General features: G+C 39.0%; 2 protein-coding genes across 2 annotated transcripts; both read left to right on the top strand.

Moving 5' to 3' along the window:
- Window positions 1–409: 409 nt before the first annotated feature.
- LOC128603931 (guanine nucleotide-binding protein G(q) subunit alpha) lies at window positions 410–11,160 on the top strand. Its single transcript, XM_053618714.1, has 7 exons — window positions 410–1,800; window positions 2,491–2,675; window positions 4,043–4,197; window positions 5,788–5,916; window positions 6,034–6,163; window positions 7,573–7,726; window positions 8,736–11,160. The coding sequence occupies exons 1-7, from the start codon at window positions 1,665–1,667 to the stop codon at window positions 8,924–8,926; spliced, it is 1,080 nt and encodes a 359-aa protein (XP_053474689.1). The 5' UTR covers window positions 410–1,664; the 3' UTR covers window positions 8,927–11,160.
- Window positions 11,161–11,455: 295 nt separating this feature from the next.
- On the top strand, window positions 11,456–21,795 carry LOC128603932 (guanine nucleotide-binding protein subunit alpha-11-like). The gene is made up of 7 exons (XM_053618715.1): window positions 11,456–11,737; window positions 14,504–14,688; window positions 15,172–15,326; window positions 15,456–15,584; window positions 15,805–15,934; window positions 16,030–16,183; window positions 17,344–21,795. The coding sequence occupies exons 1-7, from the start codon at window positions 11,614–11,616 to the stop codon at window positions 17,532–17,534; spliced, it is 1,068 nt and encodes a 355-aa protein (XP_053474690.1). The 5' UTR covers window positions 11,456–11,613; the 3' UTR covers window positions 17,535–21,795.
- The last annotated feature ends 550 nt before the right edge of the window (window positions 21,796–22,345 follow it).

Here is a 22,345-nt window from a genome sequence, read left to right as displayed (position 1 = left end):
TCCAAAGTGTCCATAGTGTATGAACGAGTGTGTGATTGTGCCCTGCGATGGACTGGCACCCCGTCCAGCTTGTACCCCGCCTTCTACCCCATGCTCCCTGGGATAGGCTCCAGGTTCCCTGCGACCCTGTAGGATAAGCGGTATAGAAAATCTTAGATGGATGGATGGATGGTGTCCTGAAACTTTTATAGATTTTACATTCAGCTGTATGTTCAGCTTTAGTCTTAAGATGGCAGCACTGTTCACAGTGAGTGATAATAAAAGTCAGTATAATATATGAATAAATGATCATTTTATTAGAAATAACACAGGTTGTAATGTGTAATATATATATATGAGAAATTTTCGATTAATAATAATTTGTGAAGGGGGGTGTAAGGGGGGGGGGGCGGATAAAACAGTCTAACTAGCCTGACTCTCTGAGTAGCTGAATTGTTGTTTTTTTTTCAGTTGGTTAGAAACACACCTAACATTAATAACCGTCGTGGTTAAGCGAGAAAGTATTTCAGAAATAAACTTATGTGGGGGGAAAAGTGTGACATTATGAAGTAAAGCGTGTGTAAAATCGTTCCTTGTTGGTGTAGAGAGCAGGTCTTTTGCTGTGCCGTGTTGCTTCCTCTCTCAGAGAGGTCACATGGCAGGCAGGGGAGTGGATGCAGCCTGTAATGCAATTACATATGGAAGATCCGAAAGCAAATGCACTTCGACTGGAATTTACCGGATTGTGGATGCACAGAATCGTTTTAATGAATTGATTCAGCGCGGACGGATTTGTTCGAACTTGTTGTTGTTGTTCTTCTTTTTCCTCCTCAAACCTGACCCACGGTACATGCACGGAGAGGGTTTTCCTGTAAAAACAGAACCGTTCCAGTCTGGTGGTCGGAAGGGAATTGTGAATAGTGAAACTCCGCCATATTCAGCTTTTTACCACGCCCGGGGTCGAGCGACTGGAGAGAGAGAGAGAGAGAGAGAGAAATCGAGAGGAAAAACCTGACGATTTCAAGGCTTTCTGGTTATATAAATGATTTATTGGAGAGTCGGGAGGATTACAGCACTTTGAATTGTCACACATGAGGATTCAAAACGATTCCAATTATATCTAGATTTATAACAAGCTGTAAAAGAAAGAAAACATCGTTTAGCAGCTATGGAGTGTGGAATCTGTTGATTATAAAGTGAGGCTACACACACACACGTATATATTTACATTATTTATATATGCACGTGCGCATTCTTGTCGCCTCAGGTAGGGGCTCGCGCTTGTGTTTTTTTTTTTTTCTTTTTTCAAAGCGATGATACGTAAATGATATCAACAAAAATGATATAGATATATATTTTTTTTTTGTTTATGAAATTGCGTCGACGTTTCATGAATCGCCTCACTTCTCCACCTCCTTTTTCTCCTCCTCCTCCTCCTCTCCTGTTCTCCACTCTGGACTACAGGAAAACTAGCCTTTACTACTACTTCTACTTCTTCGTCGGCTTCTTCTTCTTCTTGATCTCCACGTGCGCTTAATTGTCAACACCCAGATTTTCAGTGTGTGCGTGCGTGTGTATCTCTCTCTCTCTCTCTCTCTCTTCAGTGGAATGGAATAGCTGAAAAACTTTTCAACAAACAAAGAAACAAAAACAGTGTCATTTATCGTTTTATTTCGGAAAGAAACATGACTCTGGACTCCGTCATGGCGTGTTGCCTCAGTGAAGAGGCGAAGGAAGCGAGGCGGATCAACGACGAGATAGAGAGGCAGCTCCGCCGGGATAAGAAGGACTCCCGCCGAGAGCTCAAGCTTCTCCTGCTCGGTAATGAGACCCTAAAGAAGAATAAACAAACAAACAAACAAACAAAAAGATTAATAAATCACGGATAAGTGACTCTAACTGGCTGCGGTTTGTTATGCAAAAGTCGTGTGCATGTGGATTTTAAAGCAGGAGAATGCAAACGCGTTAATAATAATCGCCCGGTTTGTGTGTATGCGAGCAGATCAAACGTGCACCACAAATGTGCATATTGTTCAGCGTTTTTAGAATGGTCTGTTTGCGCAAAAACGGGGATGCATGGACAGACAGGAATGCTGCTTGGCTACAGATGCAGAACAACATAACATATATAATTATTATATTATATAGTTATTATGCTCAGATTAGTGTCTTAATGATATACCTTTCATTCATCAAAATGTTGCACACAAGGACATACCTATAGGTTATATGTATGGGAACTGTCCATTTAGAAATCACACACACACACACACACACACACACACACACACACAGGGCTTACTAAAGCTTGCACATGTTCAGCAGGTGGACCAGTTGGCATGAGAAGGTGTCAGGTGTAGGACTTGTTTGTTTTCCGTCCTTCCAACTCCATACCCCCCTGTTTTCTTTCCCATCTTAACATGATCTTCCCTGTGTCTTTTATTTATTTATTTAGGATTGCGCAGCATTTCTTGCATCTGTTAAAATCCCTTAAATCTCTGCTCGCCGTAGGGACGGGCGAGAGCGGCAAGAGCACCTTCATCAAGCAGATGAGAATCATTCACGGTTCGGGCTACTCGGAGGAGGACAAGAAAGGATTCACCAAGCTGGTCTACCAGAACATATTCACGTCCGTTCAATCCATGATCCGAGCCATGGACACCCTGCAGATTCCCTACAAATACGAACACAACAAGGTAAAGTCGTCCGTCTTCGCCAGGCCTCGAGGGAGTTAAGATGTGGATGGGGGTGCTGGAAACGTTCTGCAGTTCTCTCTGAGGTCTTTGGGAAGCCGGGTCTTTCATGTTGTTTTTGCCGGCGGGATCTTATTACACGATACACGTTAGACAATAAACAAGTGCATCAAGTCATTACGAGGCTAAATCGTCATGGGTGTCGAACACATGGCCGGTTCTGATTCGGATTAGTGAATAAATCTAGCATCGCTGTTGTGAATAAAAATCATCACGTGGACCGCAATGGAGTTGACCGATTAGGGGCGGGGAAAAAAGAGCCAGTTATTCCATTACGGAGAAAAATAGAGTGATAAACTGACAAAGTGCTAATGATGGATATCATTTTTCGTTGGCAAGCTAGAAATATGGCAACGTCACCAATGTAACCAGGTCACTTTCCAAAAGAACTCATTTACGGGTTTCACAGCAAGAAGGGCTGAATACTTCAGATGTAGTAATTCGATTACTTTGAAAAAAAACCACCATTTTTTATTTGCACCTTCAAGATAAATGAAGACATTTAAGCGGAGTTGGTGTGTTATTGAGCTACGAAACTGATTTCTTTGGTCTGACACCCCTGATCTAAATGTTCATAAATTTGATAATTTGATCTCATCGATGGTCAAATTTCCCCAGAGATGCATCTTTGTTGTGAAGTAGGGCAAGTCATGAGACAAATAAGATGAGAGACAGCGAGTTTAGTTAATCACACAGTACAGCCCTAATGAGATTATCCCTTCAGGCCGTAAAATTAATTATACGAATTCAAAGCCCCACAGAAATGTCCTGGTGCTCTTTTCTATTTCTGGATGGTCCTAAAGGCAAGCCTATTTTATTTTTTTTCTTCAATAACATCTTACAGAACATTTCAAACTTATCTGCAGCAGCACAGTAATAGGTCATGTCCTCAGTAGTAACTTGTAAACTTAAGTGGGGTTTCAATCAGCCCTCAATATCACAAATGGGATCTTTAGTATTTATTTATACACGTACACTATATGTATAGTATTATGAGTGATCTACAACCCCAATTCCAAAAAAAAAAGTTGGGACGCTGTGTACAAATGTAAATAAGCCTTTTGTTGCCCCATCCCAACTTTTTTGAGATGTGTTGTGGCCATCAAATTAATCAAAACAGTACATTTGCTCAGTTTAAACATTTGATGTTTACTATGTTCTATTGTGAATAACATATGGGTTTATGAGATTTGCAAATCATTGCGTTTTGTTTTTATTTACGTTTTACACAGCGTCCCAACTTTTTTGGAATTGGATTGGGGTTGCGTGTGTGTGTATATACATGTTCATTTCTGTCTCCTTCTTTATAGGGAAATGCAAATATCGTTCGAGAAGTGGACGTAGAGAAAGTTTCAGTGTTTATAAATCCATACGTAGATGCCATTAAGAGTTTATGGAACGACCCGGGAATCCAGGAGTGCTACGATCGAAGGAGAGAATACCAGCTCTCAGATTCCACCAAATAGTGAGTACAGATTTAAGACACTAATTGATGCCTGCTTGATTCCTTCGATCCTACATCATTCAGCCCCTGACCCGGAAATCTCTAGTCATCGAGTCAGCCATCTTTAAAGATGTACCAATTCTTAAAATGGAGTCTGAGGAATCAAGGAGAGACAAGAGAGGAGGCTTTTAGAGCAAGGACACAAAGGTTTTTCCTATGTGGAAGTCGTTTTTTTTTGTTGTTGTTGTTGATTGCTAAGTCAATTCTTTTCACACTTGAGGGTTTCATAGAAAACTATTACAAAAGGTGCAAACATTCACTGATGCTCAAGAAGGTAACACGATACATTAAGAGCCAGGGGGGTGTAAACTTTTGAACAGGATGTTTGGTGTAACTTATTTTATTTAAAGATCTTTTTTTTTCATTTAGTACCACCCTTCAGAAGCTACACAAGATGTTTACATGTTTCCCAGAAGTCGAAATAACAATTTACACCGATCATCCTGTTCAAAAGTTTACACCCCCCTGGATCTTAATGTATCGTGTTGCCTTCTTGAGCATCAGTGAATGTTTGCACCTTTTGTAATAGTCGTGTACGAGCCCCTCAGTCGTCTTCGGTGTGAAAATATGGATCTCGACATCGTATAGTCTGTTGGAAAGGGGTCAGATATGCAAAAGATGCTGGAAGAGTAAAGAATGTGCAGGACCTGGAGGATTTTTCTGAAGAACAGTGGGCAGTTTAACTGCTCAGGACAAACAAGGGACTCGTGAACAACTCTCACAAAACATATAAACAGTCGCTGATCATCCAGGTAACGACACGCGGGATTAAGAATCGAGCGTGTGTGAACTTTTGAACTGGTTAATTTGGGTAAATTCAGTTATCATTGTGTCTTGTGGAGTATATGTAAACATCTGTTATGTGAGATAACTTATTCAGGGCAGGACTAAATAACAAACAACATGCGATTTTTATGATCCCTCTTATTTAAATAAATAAATAAATAAATAAATAAAAATGACATTTTGCAGCTTCTGCAAGGGGTATGTAAACATATGGGCACAACTGTATATATAATCACATCAGTTAATGAATTAATGAACTTCGCTTTAAAGTGATGCTTCAGTGAGCAAGAACTTCTTTTTTTTTTTTTCCTTCTTCTTTTGATTCCTTCTCTTCTAGTTTCCTTTTCTTGCCTCCGTTCTCCACAAGGAAAGGAAAGAAGAAGGAGACTCAACGAAATGAGAAGCAGCCTTACAAACAATGCTGACTCTGAAGGGCTGATGTAAAAGTCCGGTAGCGCTTATGTGCCAGATCGCACCTGATTTCTCACTTCTGTAAAAGTGCAGGAGTTCTTTTGCTAACGCTTCCTGTTTTGGCTGGATGCAGGCACAGTGTTTCCAGTACAAGCCAGTGTTTAATTGAGGTTAGAAAGAGAAACTGACCAACAAATGTAAATGTAGGTCAGTGTAAATAGGGAATCTTTTTAGCTTTCCATTTCGTTCCAATGCAGAGAACTTCACTGCACAGAGAAGTTTCACTTTTTTAAAAAGCAGCTACTCCAAACCGTACTGCAGATTAGGAGTGAAATCTCTCTCGGTACTTTTCAGCTACCTGAATTCGTTGGACCGGATTGCTGACTCGTCATTTGTGCCCACGCAGCAGGATGTACTGCGGGTCCGAGTGCCCACCACGGGCATCATCGAGTACCCTTTTGACCTGCAGAGCGTCATATTCAGGTACACATGAAATTTTTTTTAGTCTGTTGTTTTTAACAGTTTGCTTCCCTTTTGCATTTTCGGCGCGATTTATGCCGTCTCTAGTGTATAGTAACTGATCACTCTTGTCTGGACCAGAATGGTGGACGTAGGTGGCCAGCGGTCAGAGAGACGCAAGTGGATCCACTGCTTTGAAAACGTCACCTCCATCATGTTTCTGGTGGCGCTGAGCGAATACGACCAAGTCCTGGTTGAGTCCGATAATGAGGTTTGTGTCACGTGTGATATTCCTTCATGAGCAGCAGAGGGCGCCAGGTTATATGCGTGTAAACTAGTGCTCGTTACGGACGGATCCTCAGTGAGCTGGCTGGATCGGAAAGGATCTCAACACCTTTGTAAACATCCATCGTTTGTTTCAGGGATTAGTAATAGCAAATGCCAAACTAGTCCAGCGCAGTGGTGCAGCAGGTAGCGTTTCCGTCCCACAGCTCAGTGCCGTCCAGTTAGTTCTTGAGTTCCGGTCACTGCCTGTCTGGGTTTCCTCCGGGTTCTCCAGTTTCCTCCCACCTCCCAAAGTACTTAACAAAGTAGTCCAAATTGTTGAAGTGGAATGAAAAAAGTTGAGTGCATATGTATTCACCCCCTTCGCTGTGAAACCCTAAAATAAGATCCGGGACCATCCAATTGATATCAGAAGGCATATAATTAGTTGATTTAAGGTCCACCTGTGTGCAGTCAAGGTGTCACATGATCTGCCACATGATGTCAGCATAAATAAGCTGCGTTCACACCATGTCGTAATTTACCATAATTTAAAAAAAAAAAAGCGTTCTTGTAATAAGCCTTCACGTCCTTGCGAACTCGTAATTACAACTTGTAAACTAGGAATTTCTGAAAGCTCCCGACGTCACAGTAAATTGACTGTTATTAATGTCTTAATAAATGAAGATTAATCTGAAAATAAACGAGGCATACGATACAGTTTAACGTCGCTAGCACAGAGTTGGATAACCACCTTGATGTCACATCATTCTGAGTCTGAGGACATGAACAGGTCCGAGTAGAACGTCCGGGTTGTCTTTCAGTAATTACGGTGATTCCGACATGGCGTGAACGCAGCCGTACACTTGATCTGAAAGGCCCTCGAGTCTGCAACACCACTAATGCACACAAATGAATACTTATGCACACTCAAGATTTGTCTTATTTATTTATTTATTTTTATTTATTTATTTATATATATAAAAAATCTTAATTATTGTTTGTCACTATAAAAATATTTTGCACCTTCAACATGGTAGGCATGTTGTGTAAATCAAATGGTACAAACCCCTCAAAAATAAATTTTAATTCCAGGTGGTAATGTAACAAAACAGGAAAAACGTTAAGGGGGTGAATACTTTCGCAAGGTGCTGTACTGTATATTGGTTAAAACCATCATGTGTTTGTCAGAACACTAATACTAAATGCAAATTAGCCATCACAACTAACACAAAATATTATTTATTTATTTATTTATTTAATGTTTTTGTAAAGCGGATGTTTTGAAGGTTAGCAGTGATGTATAACTGTTGAGAAGTTACTTGTGTTCTCTGTGGATGTTCTGTGGAGTAAATCGTTCCGTGCTAGACGTGCAAGCGGTTCCTGACATCTCCGTTTCCTTCTCTTCTTCCCCAGAATCGAATGGAGGAAAGCAAAGCGCTGTTTAGGACGATCATAACGTATCCGTGGTTCCAGAATTCTTCAGTCATTTTGTTTTTGAACAAGAAGGACCTGCTGGAGGAGAAAATCATGTTTTCACATCTAGTAGATTACTTTCCTGAGTACGATGGTGAGTGGGTTTGAAATCTTGATCATAAAGGTGCTGGGTTTTTACATCGTGGACTCATTAGAATCGAGGCGGTCCTTTTTGTTTTATAAAGCAGTGTTCGGAATCTATCGGAGCAACTGAACCGAATATGGCTCCTCGGCGAAGTTCATCAGATTTGTCACTTCATCACCTTCTGTATATGTAGTGATCTCTATAATTGTACTGGTAGAATTAATTTTAAACTTGTAAAGATATCTGAAGCATAATTTCACCACGGCTTCCTGTTGGATCTCCTGTCTGTGCAATAACTGGACATTTACCTTCCACTGGTTTAAATTCAGCACTATTTTAAGTCACGCTCCAGTTACTTTTGTTTTTATTTTCAGTGTGGAACCCTGTATGCTCGTGAGCTGTTGTAGCCCATTCGCTTCTGCGTTCTGAGATGCTTTTCTGCTCAGCACGGTTGTACAGCGCGGTTATTTGAGTTACCGTTGCCTTTATGTCGGCTTGAACCAGTCCGGTCGTTCTTCTCTGACCTCTCTCGTCAGCATGGCGTTTCCAGCAGCAGCAGCAGCAGCGGAACTGACGTTCACGGGATGGCTTTTTGTTTTTCGCACCATTCTGTGTAAACTCTCGAGACTGTTGTGTGTGCGGAAATTTCTGGAGATGAGCAGTTTCCGAAATAATCAAACCCAGCCCGTTTTCCATGGTCACTGAGAGAGCTTTTATTCCGATTCTGATATTTGATGTGAACGTTAACTGAAGCTCTTGGCCTGTATCGGCATGATTTTGCAATATGCATTCATTAGTGTCTCTAATCGATTATTGAGCAGGTGTACTGTCGTACACATTTAAACAATGTTCTTCAAATACAACTGTGTTTCTTATTCCCAGGATTGAATATGCCATATGTCTGAGATGTATTGTTTTACGTCATGTCACAACGTAAAGGATTGTATAAACACAGTAACGTATTTCATGTTGTTTATAATTTCCTCCGCTTGCTCTCATTTCTCATTCTCTCCGTCAGGGCCCCAGAGAGACGCTCAGGCGGGGAGGGAGTTCATCCTGAAGATGTTTGTCGACCTGAATCCCGACAGCGACAAAATCATCTATTCGCACTTTACTTGCGCGACAGACACGGAAAACATCCGCTTCGTCTTCGCCGCCGTCAAGGACACCATCTTGCAGCTCAACCTGAAGGAGTACAACCTGGTGTAGACAAACAGACGAACGAAGCGTGGCGTCTCTGCAGCTTGAGCTTAACTTTAAAATGACACGCAGAAGCCCTCCGGGGCGACGTTGATTTTTCTTTTCTTGTTTTTTTTTTTCTTCTTCCTTCGTCTCAGGCAAATTGGAGACTGATTTACCATTTTGTCTTTGGACGATAATGTCAATGAATACAAACTGCTCACTACTGCGTAATTTATTTGCACCTCGGAGCTTGTTCACAGGGTCCGTCTCGAGTTATTCCATGTTATTCCATTTTAAAGCGAAACGATGCGTTTTATGATCGCCGTGCGGCTCGTTCAGGGGAGCCACAGAGGTTTCGTAACGAAAGCATTTCGCCCTCCGTATGAGATTTAAGGAATGTACATATTTGGTTAATTACTGAATTAAGATGATCGCTTTGCTCAGATTATCCAATCATCCAATGATCGAGAGGTTGCTAGAAAGTCATTCAAAATTTTTTTTTTTTCTCCATCGTATTGAAGTACTTCAACTGGTGACCATTTTCTGTTCAGAGTCTGAGGAGACAAGTTAGGTTCGGCGAGGGGCGGGGTTTACGCTAAAAATAAGCCATTTGTTGTCTTTATGATGGTTAACAGTGAAGGGTTAAGAGTTGAGTGGTAGTATGTTACAAGTGCCACGTTTTGCTTTTAAATATGTTTCTTATATATTGCCAAAGGAATATACGCTCCATTAACATTAGCCATCCCTCTGTTTTTAAAAAAAAAACAAAAAAAAAACACACTCTATCTGTTTGTACTGTTTTCCAGATTTCTGAATTGTTCTGGTAAAGTTGTCCAGCTCCACAGCTTGACTGTACTCTATCGCTGTAAGTCCTCAGTATTTCATTAGCCAAATTGAGTGTCGGTCTGTTTTCATCTGCTGCCTGATATATAAGGTGCCATTTTTGCTCCCAAAAGTTCCCCTAAAACGGAACGGGTCACTTCGGGTTCTTTTGGCAGCACTTTCAGTATATTCTTCTTAATGATGAAATCAGGATGTGCAATCAGTGTTTTAAAGCAAGGCCAGTGTAAGGAACGATGGCGGATTTCTACATCATGTTTCCACCAAAACAAAGTTAGCTCGTCGTCCTTCCAAAACTTAAGACAAGGTGATCTCAGTGCCGTCATCATTTTCCTTTCATCCTAAATGGTTTCGTACAAGCTTTCATCGATGAAGGGCTGCTGTTGTTGTTAAAAAATAAATAAACGGCGGTATTTGTGATTTGTGATGTTTGCCATTGGAATGTTCTGGAAAATGAACCATAATGAAGTCCTTGTGGTTTTTTTTTGTTTGTTTGTTTTCCTCACCTAACGGGATGTTGGTGTTTAAATCATTCCTAAAATGACTCGATTAAACTTCACTTGCTTGTAATCCCTGCAAAGCTTTCACTTTTATGTCATGCTAGAGATATCGGTCCATGCAGGATTTCGTGAAGGGTTTTTTGTGAGTGTTGCATGGCTGTTTTTTATTTTTATTTATTTATTTATTTATTTTAAATATGCGATGCAACTTGCGGCATTTTTTCACCCGGAAAACTACTTGAATTAGCGAAATTGCAATTGCACGAAATGTGTCTTTCACATTGTGGTAAATGAGACCTTTTATCTGTACCCGTGTTCAACGCATGCGAATCGAAGACGGCTATGGCAGACTGCCCGTTGTGATGCGTCCCTGCCCAAATCTGCGCAAAAAAAAAAATCTGCGTGAATTTTTACAAATCTTACAAATTTACAAAGATTTTGCTGCGAAATCATGGGTGAGACTGTAAAGGAAGATGATCTGGAAATTCTTCATGTAGCAATTGAATGAAGCATTTCAAAAATTTCACCAATGTTCACAAATATTTGCCCATCAGCCATCCTGTGTGTAAAAAAAAAAAAAAAAAAAAATCAAAAGAAAAAAAAAAAACCAACCCTCTAATGCATACAGCAGATGATGCCATTGGATGCCATTTCTGCTCACACAAATCGAAGAAATCTGACACCAACAAACTTCTGGAGCTTCTGAGTATCGCAAAAGTAGTTGGACTTGAATAGCGAGTCAAACCCTTAATCAGTACATTCCTTTCACATTCAGCGATCTTCTGGGAAGCACTTTAGAAAACAATGAGTTGTATTCGCCATGTTTTTTTAAAATTTCTTTTCTTCTTCCTCACCAGTTCAGTTCATTCGACGTGTAACTCGATCACCTGGATGTCCGAATGAACACTCCTCCTCCTTTTGGCTCTTTCTGGAACCAAATCTAAATTCTCTAAATATCATTTCATTTCATTTTTTGGACACTTCTGAGGAAAAAGCTTCATTGTATCTGCATTTCCACCACATACATGATCCCAAAGTGCTGCTTCTTAACTTTTAACTCCATCCCTTTTGCTCTGTAAAACATTCACTAGAACCATTCGACCTAAAATCCTTTCTAATCAACTCTAACAGAATAAATTATTCCGGTTTATAAGCTGCAACGTCTTGTGTTTTTATTCGTTAAATGATTTGATTAGGGAGGTGACACAAAAAAAAAGAGACGTGAGAAAGGAATGAATAAGAACGACAACTATTCATGTAGGTGTTGTCTTTTAACACGCCCCATGCACACCATGAGGAGGGACGTCGCTCGTTTAATAACCAGTTTGTGGTGTAACCTGTGTGGCAGATACTTCATTCAGAACTTCGGTTGGCATGATGGGTAATTGTTGTATGTCGAGTGCGGAGCAAGAAGCTCAAAGAATCCACCAGGACATCGAGAGACAGCTCAGAATGTCCAGAAAAGAAACGCAGCACCAGGTGAAGCTGTTACTTTTAGGTATGTTCACGTCTTTGTACGAGTTTTACGAGCTCACACATGCATTTCTGCTTTTGCTGTGTATTTCCCACGAAATGTGAATTTCTGCGAGTGTTATTCCGTTGATCTGTGTCCTCATGCATATAAATGCAAATCCACGTCTATGTTCTTCATGTGCCCCTCGAAAACGTTCTGTTTTAAGTCATATTTGCACCTTTCTAACCAATAGGTCATGCTTTTGGTAAGTTTTAATAACTGGGCTTATAAATAACGACCCGTGGAGAAGCTTTTGAGCTTGTTTGCTGATCAAGAATGCTCATCTGGGAGATGGGAGAGATGAACGCACCCTGATGTTCAGCTTGATAACGTTCTTGGAGAAGCGGGAAGTAAAAAGAAAAGGGGAAAAAAAAGAGAAATATTTTTTCACTGTGTTTAGGGCTGGTTTGCGAAACATCCCTGTCCATCTGGTTTCCAAATTGAACTGTGAAATATTTCGCGATGTCACGTACAGTGATGGCAAACAGACAAGGGGCTTGGTGGTTAAGGCTCTGGGTTACTGATCGGAAGGTCGGGGTTCAAGCCCGGCCAAGCTGCCACTGTTGGGCCCTTGAGCAAGGCCCTTAACCGTCTCTGCTCCAGGGGGCGCTGTATCATGACCCTGCGCTCTGACCCCAACTTCCTAACATGCTGGGTATGCAAAAAATAAATAAATTTAAAAAAATCACTGTGCATATGTATATGTGATCAATAAAGACTCATTATGAGCTGCGTCTCAAATCACAATCTCTAACCTTACATTCAAAAGTATCTTCTAGTAGCTGGAAACTCCAGAACTCCAGCCTGGTATGCAAGACAGACCTTTCGGTACGTTTGAGAGGTTTTTTAAAATCCGAACACTAACTCTAATAGGAATACAGGTTTGTCTTGGTGTTCAATAATGTTGAGGAATCGGCCATAAGTTTGTGCTTTGAGAAGCAACCCTAATTTGTGTAGCGGAGGTAGATGGATGGGGGAAATTTGGCCATTTTTATTGCTTATTTCTTACTCAAGTGTAGCATGTAAGGATGGTGAAAAGGCAAAAAAAAATAGCACGTACACTTCATTTAAATGTGACTTGTTTGAAAGTAGCGTTTCAAAATATCATCACACAAAATCCGTCTTCAAATTTAGAGCGATATTTCTATAATAATAATGATGATCATTAGTAAAATAAATGAATAAAACTAAAAAAGGAGCTGATTTTCTGGAGAATTTCTCTGATGACCCTATTTATAAATCAAGTGACCCGACATGGAGTCGCAACCTGCGGTTTGGGGACCCCGGCTCTAATCTTTGCTACTATGTACACTTTGTATTTATCAAGGCAGTTTGTGTTGTGACAGCTAGCAATTAGCATCGAGTTAGTCTGTTTTGGAATTATTCTCAAGCTAGATATCATTATAAAGATAAGTAATGAAGCGTAGTTGTTAGTTCAAGATTAGCATGGTTGTTAGCTTAGTATAGTTAGCATCGTGACTGCTATATATATTAGCACTCGTATTAGCTAGTTCGTGTTGTCAAAGTTATCGTCATCAGATTCCTTGATTAACCGAGGAACATGTGGAAATTTTAGCCAAGGCTGAAGTTTACTTGAGAAAAACCCAATTACGTTTAAGTATTGACTACATTTCATAAGAAAAATCTCTACTTTCTAGTCATTACATTCGCAAACATCACTAGATTTCTTTATAATCAAATATTTGTAAAGTCATACATGGACTTTTTAGCATCAGGCAACTTCAAGGAGTCGATTGAAAGTCAGAATAAATCTAAACTTTAACATGTTACAGGAAGAATGAGACCTATTATCATGACTGCAATCAGTTTGCGGCTGTGTGTACACACTGTTTATTGAGGCAGTTTGTACTGTGACAGCTAGCTATTAGCATTCAGGTAGTTTGTATCGTCAGAGTTGTATAATGCTAGCTATTTGAGAAATTTGGATATGAGGCAATCTATTTGAGAGATTGTTAGCAAGGTGACAGACAGATATTAGCATGAAGCTAGTTTGTATCAGAATTACCATCATGCTAGCTAACATTTGAGAGATTAAGAGTAAAGCTGTTGTTAGTTAGCCTTAGCTGATGTTTTCCCATGTTCCTTGGTGTCTTGATGAATGATTTGTTGACACTGATATCTTTGTCCTTCACTTTCATACTTTTATTAATCAAATACTGTAATTTTCTACTTTATTTCAAGTCAAGAATATTGAAAACTGGCTAGTCATTACTCCAAGGTGTGAAATGATTATACTTCTATCTTAATAAACCTTATATTAAATGATAAATAATTCAATCTACGTCCCCGAAGTCTAGAAATCATACATGATTCTTAATCCTTCTAATCCTGGTTTTTAAAATACACGTTTTTGTTTTATTTGATAATAAAGTTATAAAGAGTACTTCATGTGTCATAATTTAACCAAGAACATCAAACTCAGATTATTTCCCAGGTTCTGGTTTTGTTGAACAGCAATACACTCAGCTCCAATATTATTAGCACCCTTTAAAATTAAAGAAGAAAAAAAAAGTGGTTCATTTGTGGTTAATTAGTTTAATCTCATATTGCAAATATGAGAGAAATCTAACCTATTTCTTCTGTTTCTGGGCTGAATGCAATGTTACTACAGTACTTCAATATATATTTTGTACTTATTACCACAAACCTGTCCCTATTATACTGGGCTACAGTCAGACGGCTAGGTGAATGAAAGCTATCTGGCTAAAAATAACCAGCAAATGTCTATAGGTGCAGGCGAGAGCGGAAAAAGCACCTTCATCAAGCAGATGAGGATCATCCATGGAAAAGGCTACTCGGAGGATGACAGGAGGACCTATACCAGGTCCATCTTCCAGAATATATTCGTTGCAGTGCAAGCCATGCTCGAAGCCATGCAGATGCTTCAGATCCCGTTCACAACTGACAGAAATAGAGTAAGCTCGTGAGCCTGTACACACACAATTCGCTTTATTCGCATCTGGTGTTTCCATCCAGCTTTTTTATGTGAAATCTCCATAAAATTTCCATAAATATATGTAGATGGAAACATAGCTACTGACGACTAAATGGTGTGCGCTAAATCTTCCAATAATGCAGCTCAGCCACTGCAGATCGTTAGCTACTATACACACACTAACTCTTCCGCTAGTCTTATTTGCCTTCAGTTATACATGTGTTTTGGAGTTGCTATATATAATTGAATTAACTTGCAGTTTATCCGATTTGAAGCCTGTCAATAAAGGATCTCGGAAGGGAGTCTCATCGGATAGATTAGTTTGTATCCAGCTTGATAAATAAGACGCATTATGTGTTTTTACTTTATACAGTCATAGAAATTAGGGAGCCAATATATCTGAAGTTGACCGTACATAAACAATATACAAAGGATCCATTTTTATGTTGTATATGTGTTCCAGGGTTATGCTGCGATGCTGCTTAATGTGAATCCAGAAGAAATGAGCACTATAGATAAGCGCTATGCTGATGCTATAAGCAGCATGTGGCGAGATCCCAGCATGCAGGAGTGCTACGAGCGGAGGAGAGAGTACCAGCTCTCTGATTCGGCCAAATAGTGAGTTGCGCTCATCAAGGCTGTTTGTATACCTTACTATAATCCACTCATTTCTCAAATAGACAGTGTTTACCTTGTACATATTGATCCGGGCTGTAATTATTTGCAAACGTGATTTTTAATTTTTAGCTACCTGGATGATCTGGAGCGAATATCAGGTCCCCTTTACGTGCCCACTGAGCAGGATATTCTCCGAGTACGAGTTCGCACCACTGGAGTCATCGAGTACCCCTTTACCATTAGCTCTGTTGTATTCAGGTGAGAATACATGTTTTATTTATATATGTATATATATATATATATATATATATATATATATATATATATATATATATATATATATATATATATATATATATATATTAGTATGTATGTATATGTATTAGTATGTATGTATAATATAATATGTTATATATAACATATGTTTAATATGTTGAGGTGTATTAGATGTATCTGAACAGCTGTGTTGTTATGACAGGATGGTTGATGTCGGGGGTCAGCGTGCAGAGAGGAGGAAATGGATCCATTGTTTTGAAGACGTGACTTCTATCATTTTCCTGGTGGCACTGAACGAGTATGACCAGGTCCTGTATGAGAATGCTGATGAGGTGGGATGATTTGATTCACGTGACTGACATGATTACTCACTTTTACAACTAAACTGATTGAAAAGTATAAAACCATGCACTTTGTCTATTCATAGAATCGTATGGAAGAGAGTAAATCACTCTTTAAGACCATCCTCAACTACGCATTTTTCCAAAGGACCTCCTTCATCATCTTTTTCAACAAGACAGATCTCCTTCAAGAGAAAATCTCCAAGTCCGACCTCGCAGACTACTATCCTGAATACGACGGTGAGAGGCTTTCAAATTCTACAGTGTCCCGGGATTAGTGAATCTGTTGTTAATTAATTACGTTTTATTATTTATTATTATTATTATTTTTAAATGTTAAGAAACAAATGAGATGCACGTGACTGTTTAAATGTACATATGTGTGCTTTATTTGGACCCTTTATTAGCTCGTACTGGACCAAAGACTAACACTTCAAATTTTTTAGCAGAGAAGATGGCAATAAATGGATTGTTTTCATTAAAAGAGGCAGTGGTCTCTCACTAGCCAATTAAGAATAAGCAGTTAGTTATAAAGATGGATCACAGTCGAAACATAACAAGCTAGCTAGAGCTAATGCCAACTAACCAGTTAGATAGTTAATTAGTTGTAGCTAAATATTTTGGTCAAGCTGATTAGACTTAACTCTGTTAGCAGCTATGAGAGATTAGCAATGTAGCAAAAAAATAGCTAGCTGCAGAAATTGCAATGGTGGCAGGAACCTTAATACTGCATTATGTTAGGAAATGGCTCGGTCTAGCCATGGTGTCAAACATGGTGTTAGCACGTTTGCCTCGCTCCCCCAGGGCTAGGGGTTTGAAACCCGCCTCCGCCCTGTGTGCTTGCGTGTTCTCCCCGTGCTTCGGGGGTTTCCTCCTCCAGTCTAAACACATGCGCTGTAGCTTGATTGGCATTTCTAAATTGTCCGTAGAGTGTGGATGAGTGTGCGATTGTGCCCTGCGATTGTTTAGCATCCCATCCAGGCTATCCCTCACCTTGTGCCCCTGGGCTAGGCTCCAGGCTTCCCACGACCCCGTGTAGGATAAGCAGTATGGAAAATGTATGGATTGATGGATAAATAGTCCTGCCTCATCTATAAACCAATTAGATTTTCTCAGAAATTACCTATTTAGCTGCAAATGTGTCTCGAGTATGTTTATAAGATATACATATGGCTGCTTTAAGCCAAATCGTGTCCCAAATAAGTCAACAAGCCTTTCTAAAGCACATGTGCATTTTAATAACTGAAGATATTATTGATGTATTATCTTCGACATTGACTTAAAATCAGACCTCAAATAAACAACCTGAAGAAAGCAAGGTTTTCTTTCCTTCCTCTAAGCAGGTTCTAAAAATTCTAAGCAACATTGCAAACTACATTGTAATCCCTTTTCCCCCTCAGGCCCCAAGAACGATGCAAACGAAGCGATGAAGTTCATCCGCAATATGTTTGAAGCTCAGAACTCCGAGGCATGCAAGCGCCTGTACTCGCATTTCACTTGTGCGACAGACACAGAAAATATCCGCTTAATCTTTTCAGCTGTGAAAGACACCATCATGAGGGTCCATTTAGAGGACTTCGGCCTGAATTAGAACATCTGCAGCTCTGACTTTTATTTTGATATTAGAATTATTTATTTACTACAGTTATTTAGATGTCACATTCCTTACAGAAGAATCACGAGTCACTTTACATATGTGCTTTTTCTACTTCGCATATTGTTTCACAAATTTTTGACGTTTTTATTTTTTTTTCCAGATGTGATTTGTTTTGCATGATTTTGGTTTGACATTTATGTATGTAAATTTTTCATGTGTTCACATATTCGTGTTCACATGAGCAGTTTCAAGGCATAACATGGTGAACTGCATCTTCACATCAACATATGATCACATGAAATGGATCTGAATTTTCTGTAAGGGTTGTGATTGATTTTTTTTAATTTATTTTATTTTTTTTTATTTAGGACAGATGTGCTTTGTTTTGTATGTTGAATGTTTCTGTAACTCTACGGTGTAATACTGCCAATATTGCTGTTAAAAGGTTCCTTTATTTTTGTACAAAAACACATTTTCCCATTTAGAAGTTGGAACTTTTTAACATTCAAACCCTTAAGGAACTGCTTTTATTTTCTCTAAAAGTCTAGGTGTGTAGCTAGCCCAAATAACCTTCCATTTATAGTGTATCCTATCTGATGTTTCCAAAGGAGAGATATTTAAACATACGCATTCTTCAGAAACACCATTAAATCCAATAATGCAACTAAATGGCATATTAACATTTTGGGATTCAGCAATAACCATGAACGTGTTCTGTGTTGTAGTTTAGAATATGTCCATTAGATGGCAGCACTGTATTTGGGTCGGTCTACTAGTAATCAAGTCATCCTAGATTGATTCACTGAGTCAGATCATTTGACTCAGCTCAGAATAAGACTCGACTCTTTCGGCTACCAAACGACTCAATGTTTTTTTTTTGGTTTGTTTTTTTTTGTTTGTTTTTTTATGTTTGGCTGTTTGCAATATGAAAGATGATTAGCCTTCTTAGGAGCACGGTGGCTTAGTGGTTATCATGTTCACTTCGCACCTCCTGGGTTAGGGGTTTGAATCCCGCCTCCGCCCTGTGTGTGTAGAGTTTGCATGTTCTCCCTGTGCCTTGTGGGTTTCCTCCGGGTACTCCAGTTTCCTCCCCCATTCCAAAGACGTGTTATAGGCTCCTAATTGTCTTTAGTATGAGAATGTGTGTGCCATTGTGCCCTGCGATGGGTTGGCACTGCCCTGCCTTGTTCCCAGAGTTCCCTGGTATGGGCTCAAGGTGACCCTGTGTAGGATAAGCAGTATGGAAAATGGATGTATGGATGGATGATTATCCTTCTTTGCCTAACATGAGTAAAATTATTTTAGGAAATCTTGCTCTAGTTTGTAATTAACAGAAAAACATTACATCACATATATTAAAATAACTGATAATCAGGGAAAACAATACAAACATGCATTGGCAAATACAGTAACTATCCCTGCCTGAATGTCTCTGAAGCTTATTTCAATAACTTTTACTAGTACAGTAACATCATTGCCTCCATTAAAAAAAAAATGGCTCGGCTCATTGAGTCGACTCTTTTAGATGAACGTTGAGAGCTGATTCAAATGTGCGATCTAACAATTGAACAATTATTAAATATGTTTTATAAAATCCATTGTAAAGCAATGTTCTTGGGTTAATTAGAAGGTAAAGTAAGATGAACCAATTTCAGCCCTAGTTATGCGAAGAAGGTTAATTACCGGTCATAATACCGCACACTGGCAATGAACTGTTTGGGAGCTGAAAGAGTCGGCTCTACCTGGTGAGCCCCAGACAAATGATTAGTCTCACCCAAACGAGCTGGATTTCCCATTCCAAGTCGCCACATGGAAATGGAAATATTAGGCGCCTCATGTGTCCAACTGATCACTTATCAACTCTCCATATTCACTTTAAAGAGCCGAGTCAAAGAGCCGACTCGTTCACATCATCAGTAGCACCTAATCCACCTCCTTTATTGATGCACTGTTCTGTTAAAAGTGGCTTAGTGTTTAAGCTGTTGATAGAAATGACAGAACATGAGAGTAGACTTAAACACTACTGAACGGGTTTAGAGATCTTAGTAATTATTTAGAAGGTTTAGCATATTGCGTTTGTATGAGCGTTGTATTCTCGAGTTGTTTGCTAGTAAGGTAGCTAGCTATTTAGTTGAAAAAGTGGCCCAACCATGTATTTTACCTCTGAAAAACTGGTATAGTTATACTATCTACACTAAACTCTGATCTGTAAAGTACTGTTATATTACTCATTGTCCTGAACCACTGCTGTGATCAAAGAATTTGGGATCTGCCAACCTTAGGTTTAGAGCACACTAGTCTGATAGAATCCAACAAATGATTTGATATTAAACATGTATTTTTTTTTTTTTAGACAGACAGATATACATCTTGGCTTTTTAAAAATTTTTTTATATAAAATGTGTTATTCTGTCCGAAATGGAACGCTGCTTTAGGTTTTAAACCGACTCCGTCTTAGTAAATTGTAAATGCTGCATATTTTAACATGTATTGCACACTTGTAAGCATTTTCACTGACTCCTTGGAATTTATAAGGCTGCTCGAAGGTTCCACCTCAGTCATAGATTATTTATCATTAAGTATAAATGTTATAAATATAATGGAATTTTTTTTTTTTTGTTTAATGCAAAAGAGAAAAGATGTATCTGCTTTGTCCTAGAGAAGACGAAGCTTCTTGTATGATATTCTCTGGGAAGTTAAGACAGAAGAAAAAAGTCACTGCACACCAACACCAAAACCTCAACTCATTTGTGAAGCATGGTGGAGGGTGCATCATGGTCTGCAGCTGCTTTGCTTTTGAGAGTCAAAACCTTATGGCTCAATATTTTAAGATCACATAATTCAAATTATAACGATAAAAAAAACCCCCTTATAATTCCAAGGTCCTGCTAGGTCTTAAAGCAGCTGTCTATACCAAAAAGTTTTGTTGTATACTTAAAATATTTTTAAAATATTTTTGTCTTGTTTCCCCTCAGTTAATATTATATTGTGATTGAATTTGCTCATATTTCTAGTGTATCTCGTGATTTTTATGTCGAGAAATGACCAAATTTCTGACATGATTAGTCCTTTTGTGTGTCGTGGTTGTTGTTATTTTATTTTTTTTGTCCATTTCACTTTCCAGTTTGAAAGAAGAAACAATATCTGCTCTATTGCTTGTACTGTATTCCTTCATTTCTAAGCTCTGCTTCTGATCCGCTGTTCACTCGTTGTTACCGCACTGCCATAGTGATGACCTTTGGAGCAGAAAGCTGCAGTAAGAGCGATTAAGTACAACCTGATCGTCCAAGATGGGCCTGGGATTCGAAGCGAAGGTGTGCTAAGATAAACACAGCAAATTTCCAGTTTAAAGGGACAGTCAGTGACTTTGGTGGGCGCAAGCCGAAGTGCTGTTTTGACGCACAAAATACAAACAAATACAATCCCTCTTTTCAGCCTGAATGAGCCAGAGCTTTTTGAATTCATGGGCAAGTAGAAGAGACCACTCCATGTCCTGATTGGTTGGTGTTGAATTTGAGGTCCCCAGCCTGACATGCCTGCTGTGAGCACGTATTTATTTGAAACTGTTTGAATGTGAGAAAAACAACAAATATTACAATGTTCTTGAGGGTACAGCTAGCGAATGATTAAGAGATAGCAGTGCTTCAAGGATGATGTCCTATGGGAAGATAGATAGACAGAATTTGAAGAGAAGACAGGAACGGCACAGTAACACCAAAATCTCCTCATCTGTGAAGCATGGTGGAGGTAGCGTCCACCTGCAAAGTGGCTGCATTATGGACGATTTTTGAGGAAAGTTTTTAAGTATCAAGACATTTTACAGGAACATTTCAGGGTAGTGTTGTCATCTAAAGCTTAAAGACGTTTGGTGAATAAACAAGACAATGACCCCAGCCAAAAATCCCCCAAAAAACCCAGGACAATCAACAACAGAAAATTAGTATTTTGGTACGGCCGAACCATAGCTCAAAATGAGATGCTGTGTCATGACATGTAGAGGGCAGTTCATGCAAGAAAGTCCAGAAATATCGGCAAACTGAAACAGTTTTGTAGGAAGAACTTTCTAAAATTCCAAAAGTCCAATCAGCTTCTATAGGAAACATTTGCTTACAATATGTGGAGGATATTGCTGCTCAAGGATGTTTCAATGCAATGGTTCACATCCTTCTTCTAGTCATTACTGTTAATGATTAATCTATATGGAAAAACTGAATGTATTGCCTGCTGTCATATCAAGTTCAGACCACATGTTAAGTGTATTAATGCAAATATCCAGGTAGGTTTAGAATTCCAGCTGTATTTTCCCGAAAAATATTTGGTTTGACCCAAATATTTATTTATTTTTATTACCGCACTGTTGCATCAAATCTATTAACAGCCCTGCCAGACATTCCACAGAAATCAGCAGGGAATCAACTCTGAGCTCTGAAAAACCTTTCATTGAGATTTATTTACACTGCTGTAGTACGGAGAGGATAGTTACTGATGTTTACAGTGTACATTGTTGTGCTTATAATTTATTACGCCTGGGTTGCTGGTTTAAAATAGAAGGAATAGACGAACATCACGGGTTTTAATTCTATGGCTTGCAAAAAAATATCTCTTCGTTTTTATTATTATTGTTGTTGTTGTTATTATTATTATTATTATTATTATTATTATTATTATTATTATTTCAGTTTTGATGGTAATTCTGCATGTTTTTGTTCCAATTTGACGTTTTTGCTCTCTAGCAGTTTAATGTGCAGAGTTACTGTGTGTTTATAGTGTTTGTGGTTAGCTGTTCTTTTAGACAACTAGTAACT

Source organism: Ictalurus furcatus, chromosome 28 (assembly GCF_023375685.1).
Source record: "Ictalurus furcatus strain D&B chromosome 28, Billie_1.0, whole genome shotgun sequence".
In the NCBI taxonomy this organism is placed as follows: Eukaryota; Metazoa; Chordata; class Actinopteri; order Siluriformes; family Ictaluridae; genus Ictalurus; species Ictalurus furcatus.
Note: the sequence above shows the minus strand (reverse complement) of the source record. Positions and strands in the feature narration are given on the sequence as shown.

What these genes read in the sequence shown, in the direction of transcription:
- LOC128603931 (XM_053618714.1), top strand. Translation starts at nt 1,665, where the DNA reads ATGACTCTGGACTCCGTCATGGCGTGTTGCCTCAGTGAAGAGGCGAAG. An exon ending in CTGCAGAGCGTCATATTCAG is followed by an intron (nt 5,917 to 6,033) that starts GTACACATGAAA and finishes TGTCTGGACCAG; the next exon opens with AATGGTGGACGTAGGTGGCC. An exon ending in TGGTTGAGTCCGATAATGAG is followed by an intron (nt 6,164 to 7,572) that starts GTTTGTGTCACG and finishes CTTCTTCCCCAG; the next exon opens with AATCGAATGGAGGAAAGCAA.
- LOC128603932 (XM_053618715.1), top strand. Translation starts at nt 11,614, where the DNA reads ATGATGGGTAATTGTTGTATGTCGAGTGCGGAGCAAGAAGCTCAAAGA. An exon ending in GGTGAAGCTGTTACTTTTAG is followed by an intron (nt 11,738 to 14,503) that starts GTATGTTCACGT and finishes AAATGTCTATAG; the next exon opens with GTGCAGGCGAGAGCGGAAAA. An exon ending in CTACTATCCTGAATACGACG is followed by an intron (nt 16,184 to 17,343) that starts GTGAGAGGCTTT and finishes TTTCCCCCTCAG; the next exon opens with GCCCCAAGAACGATGCAAAC.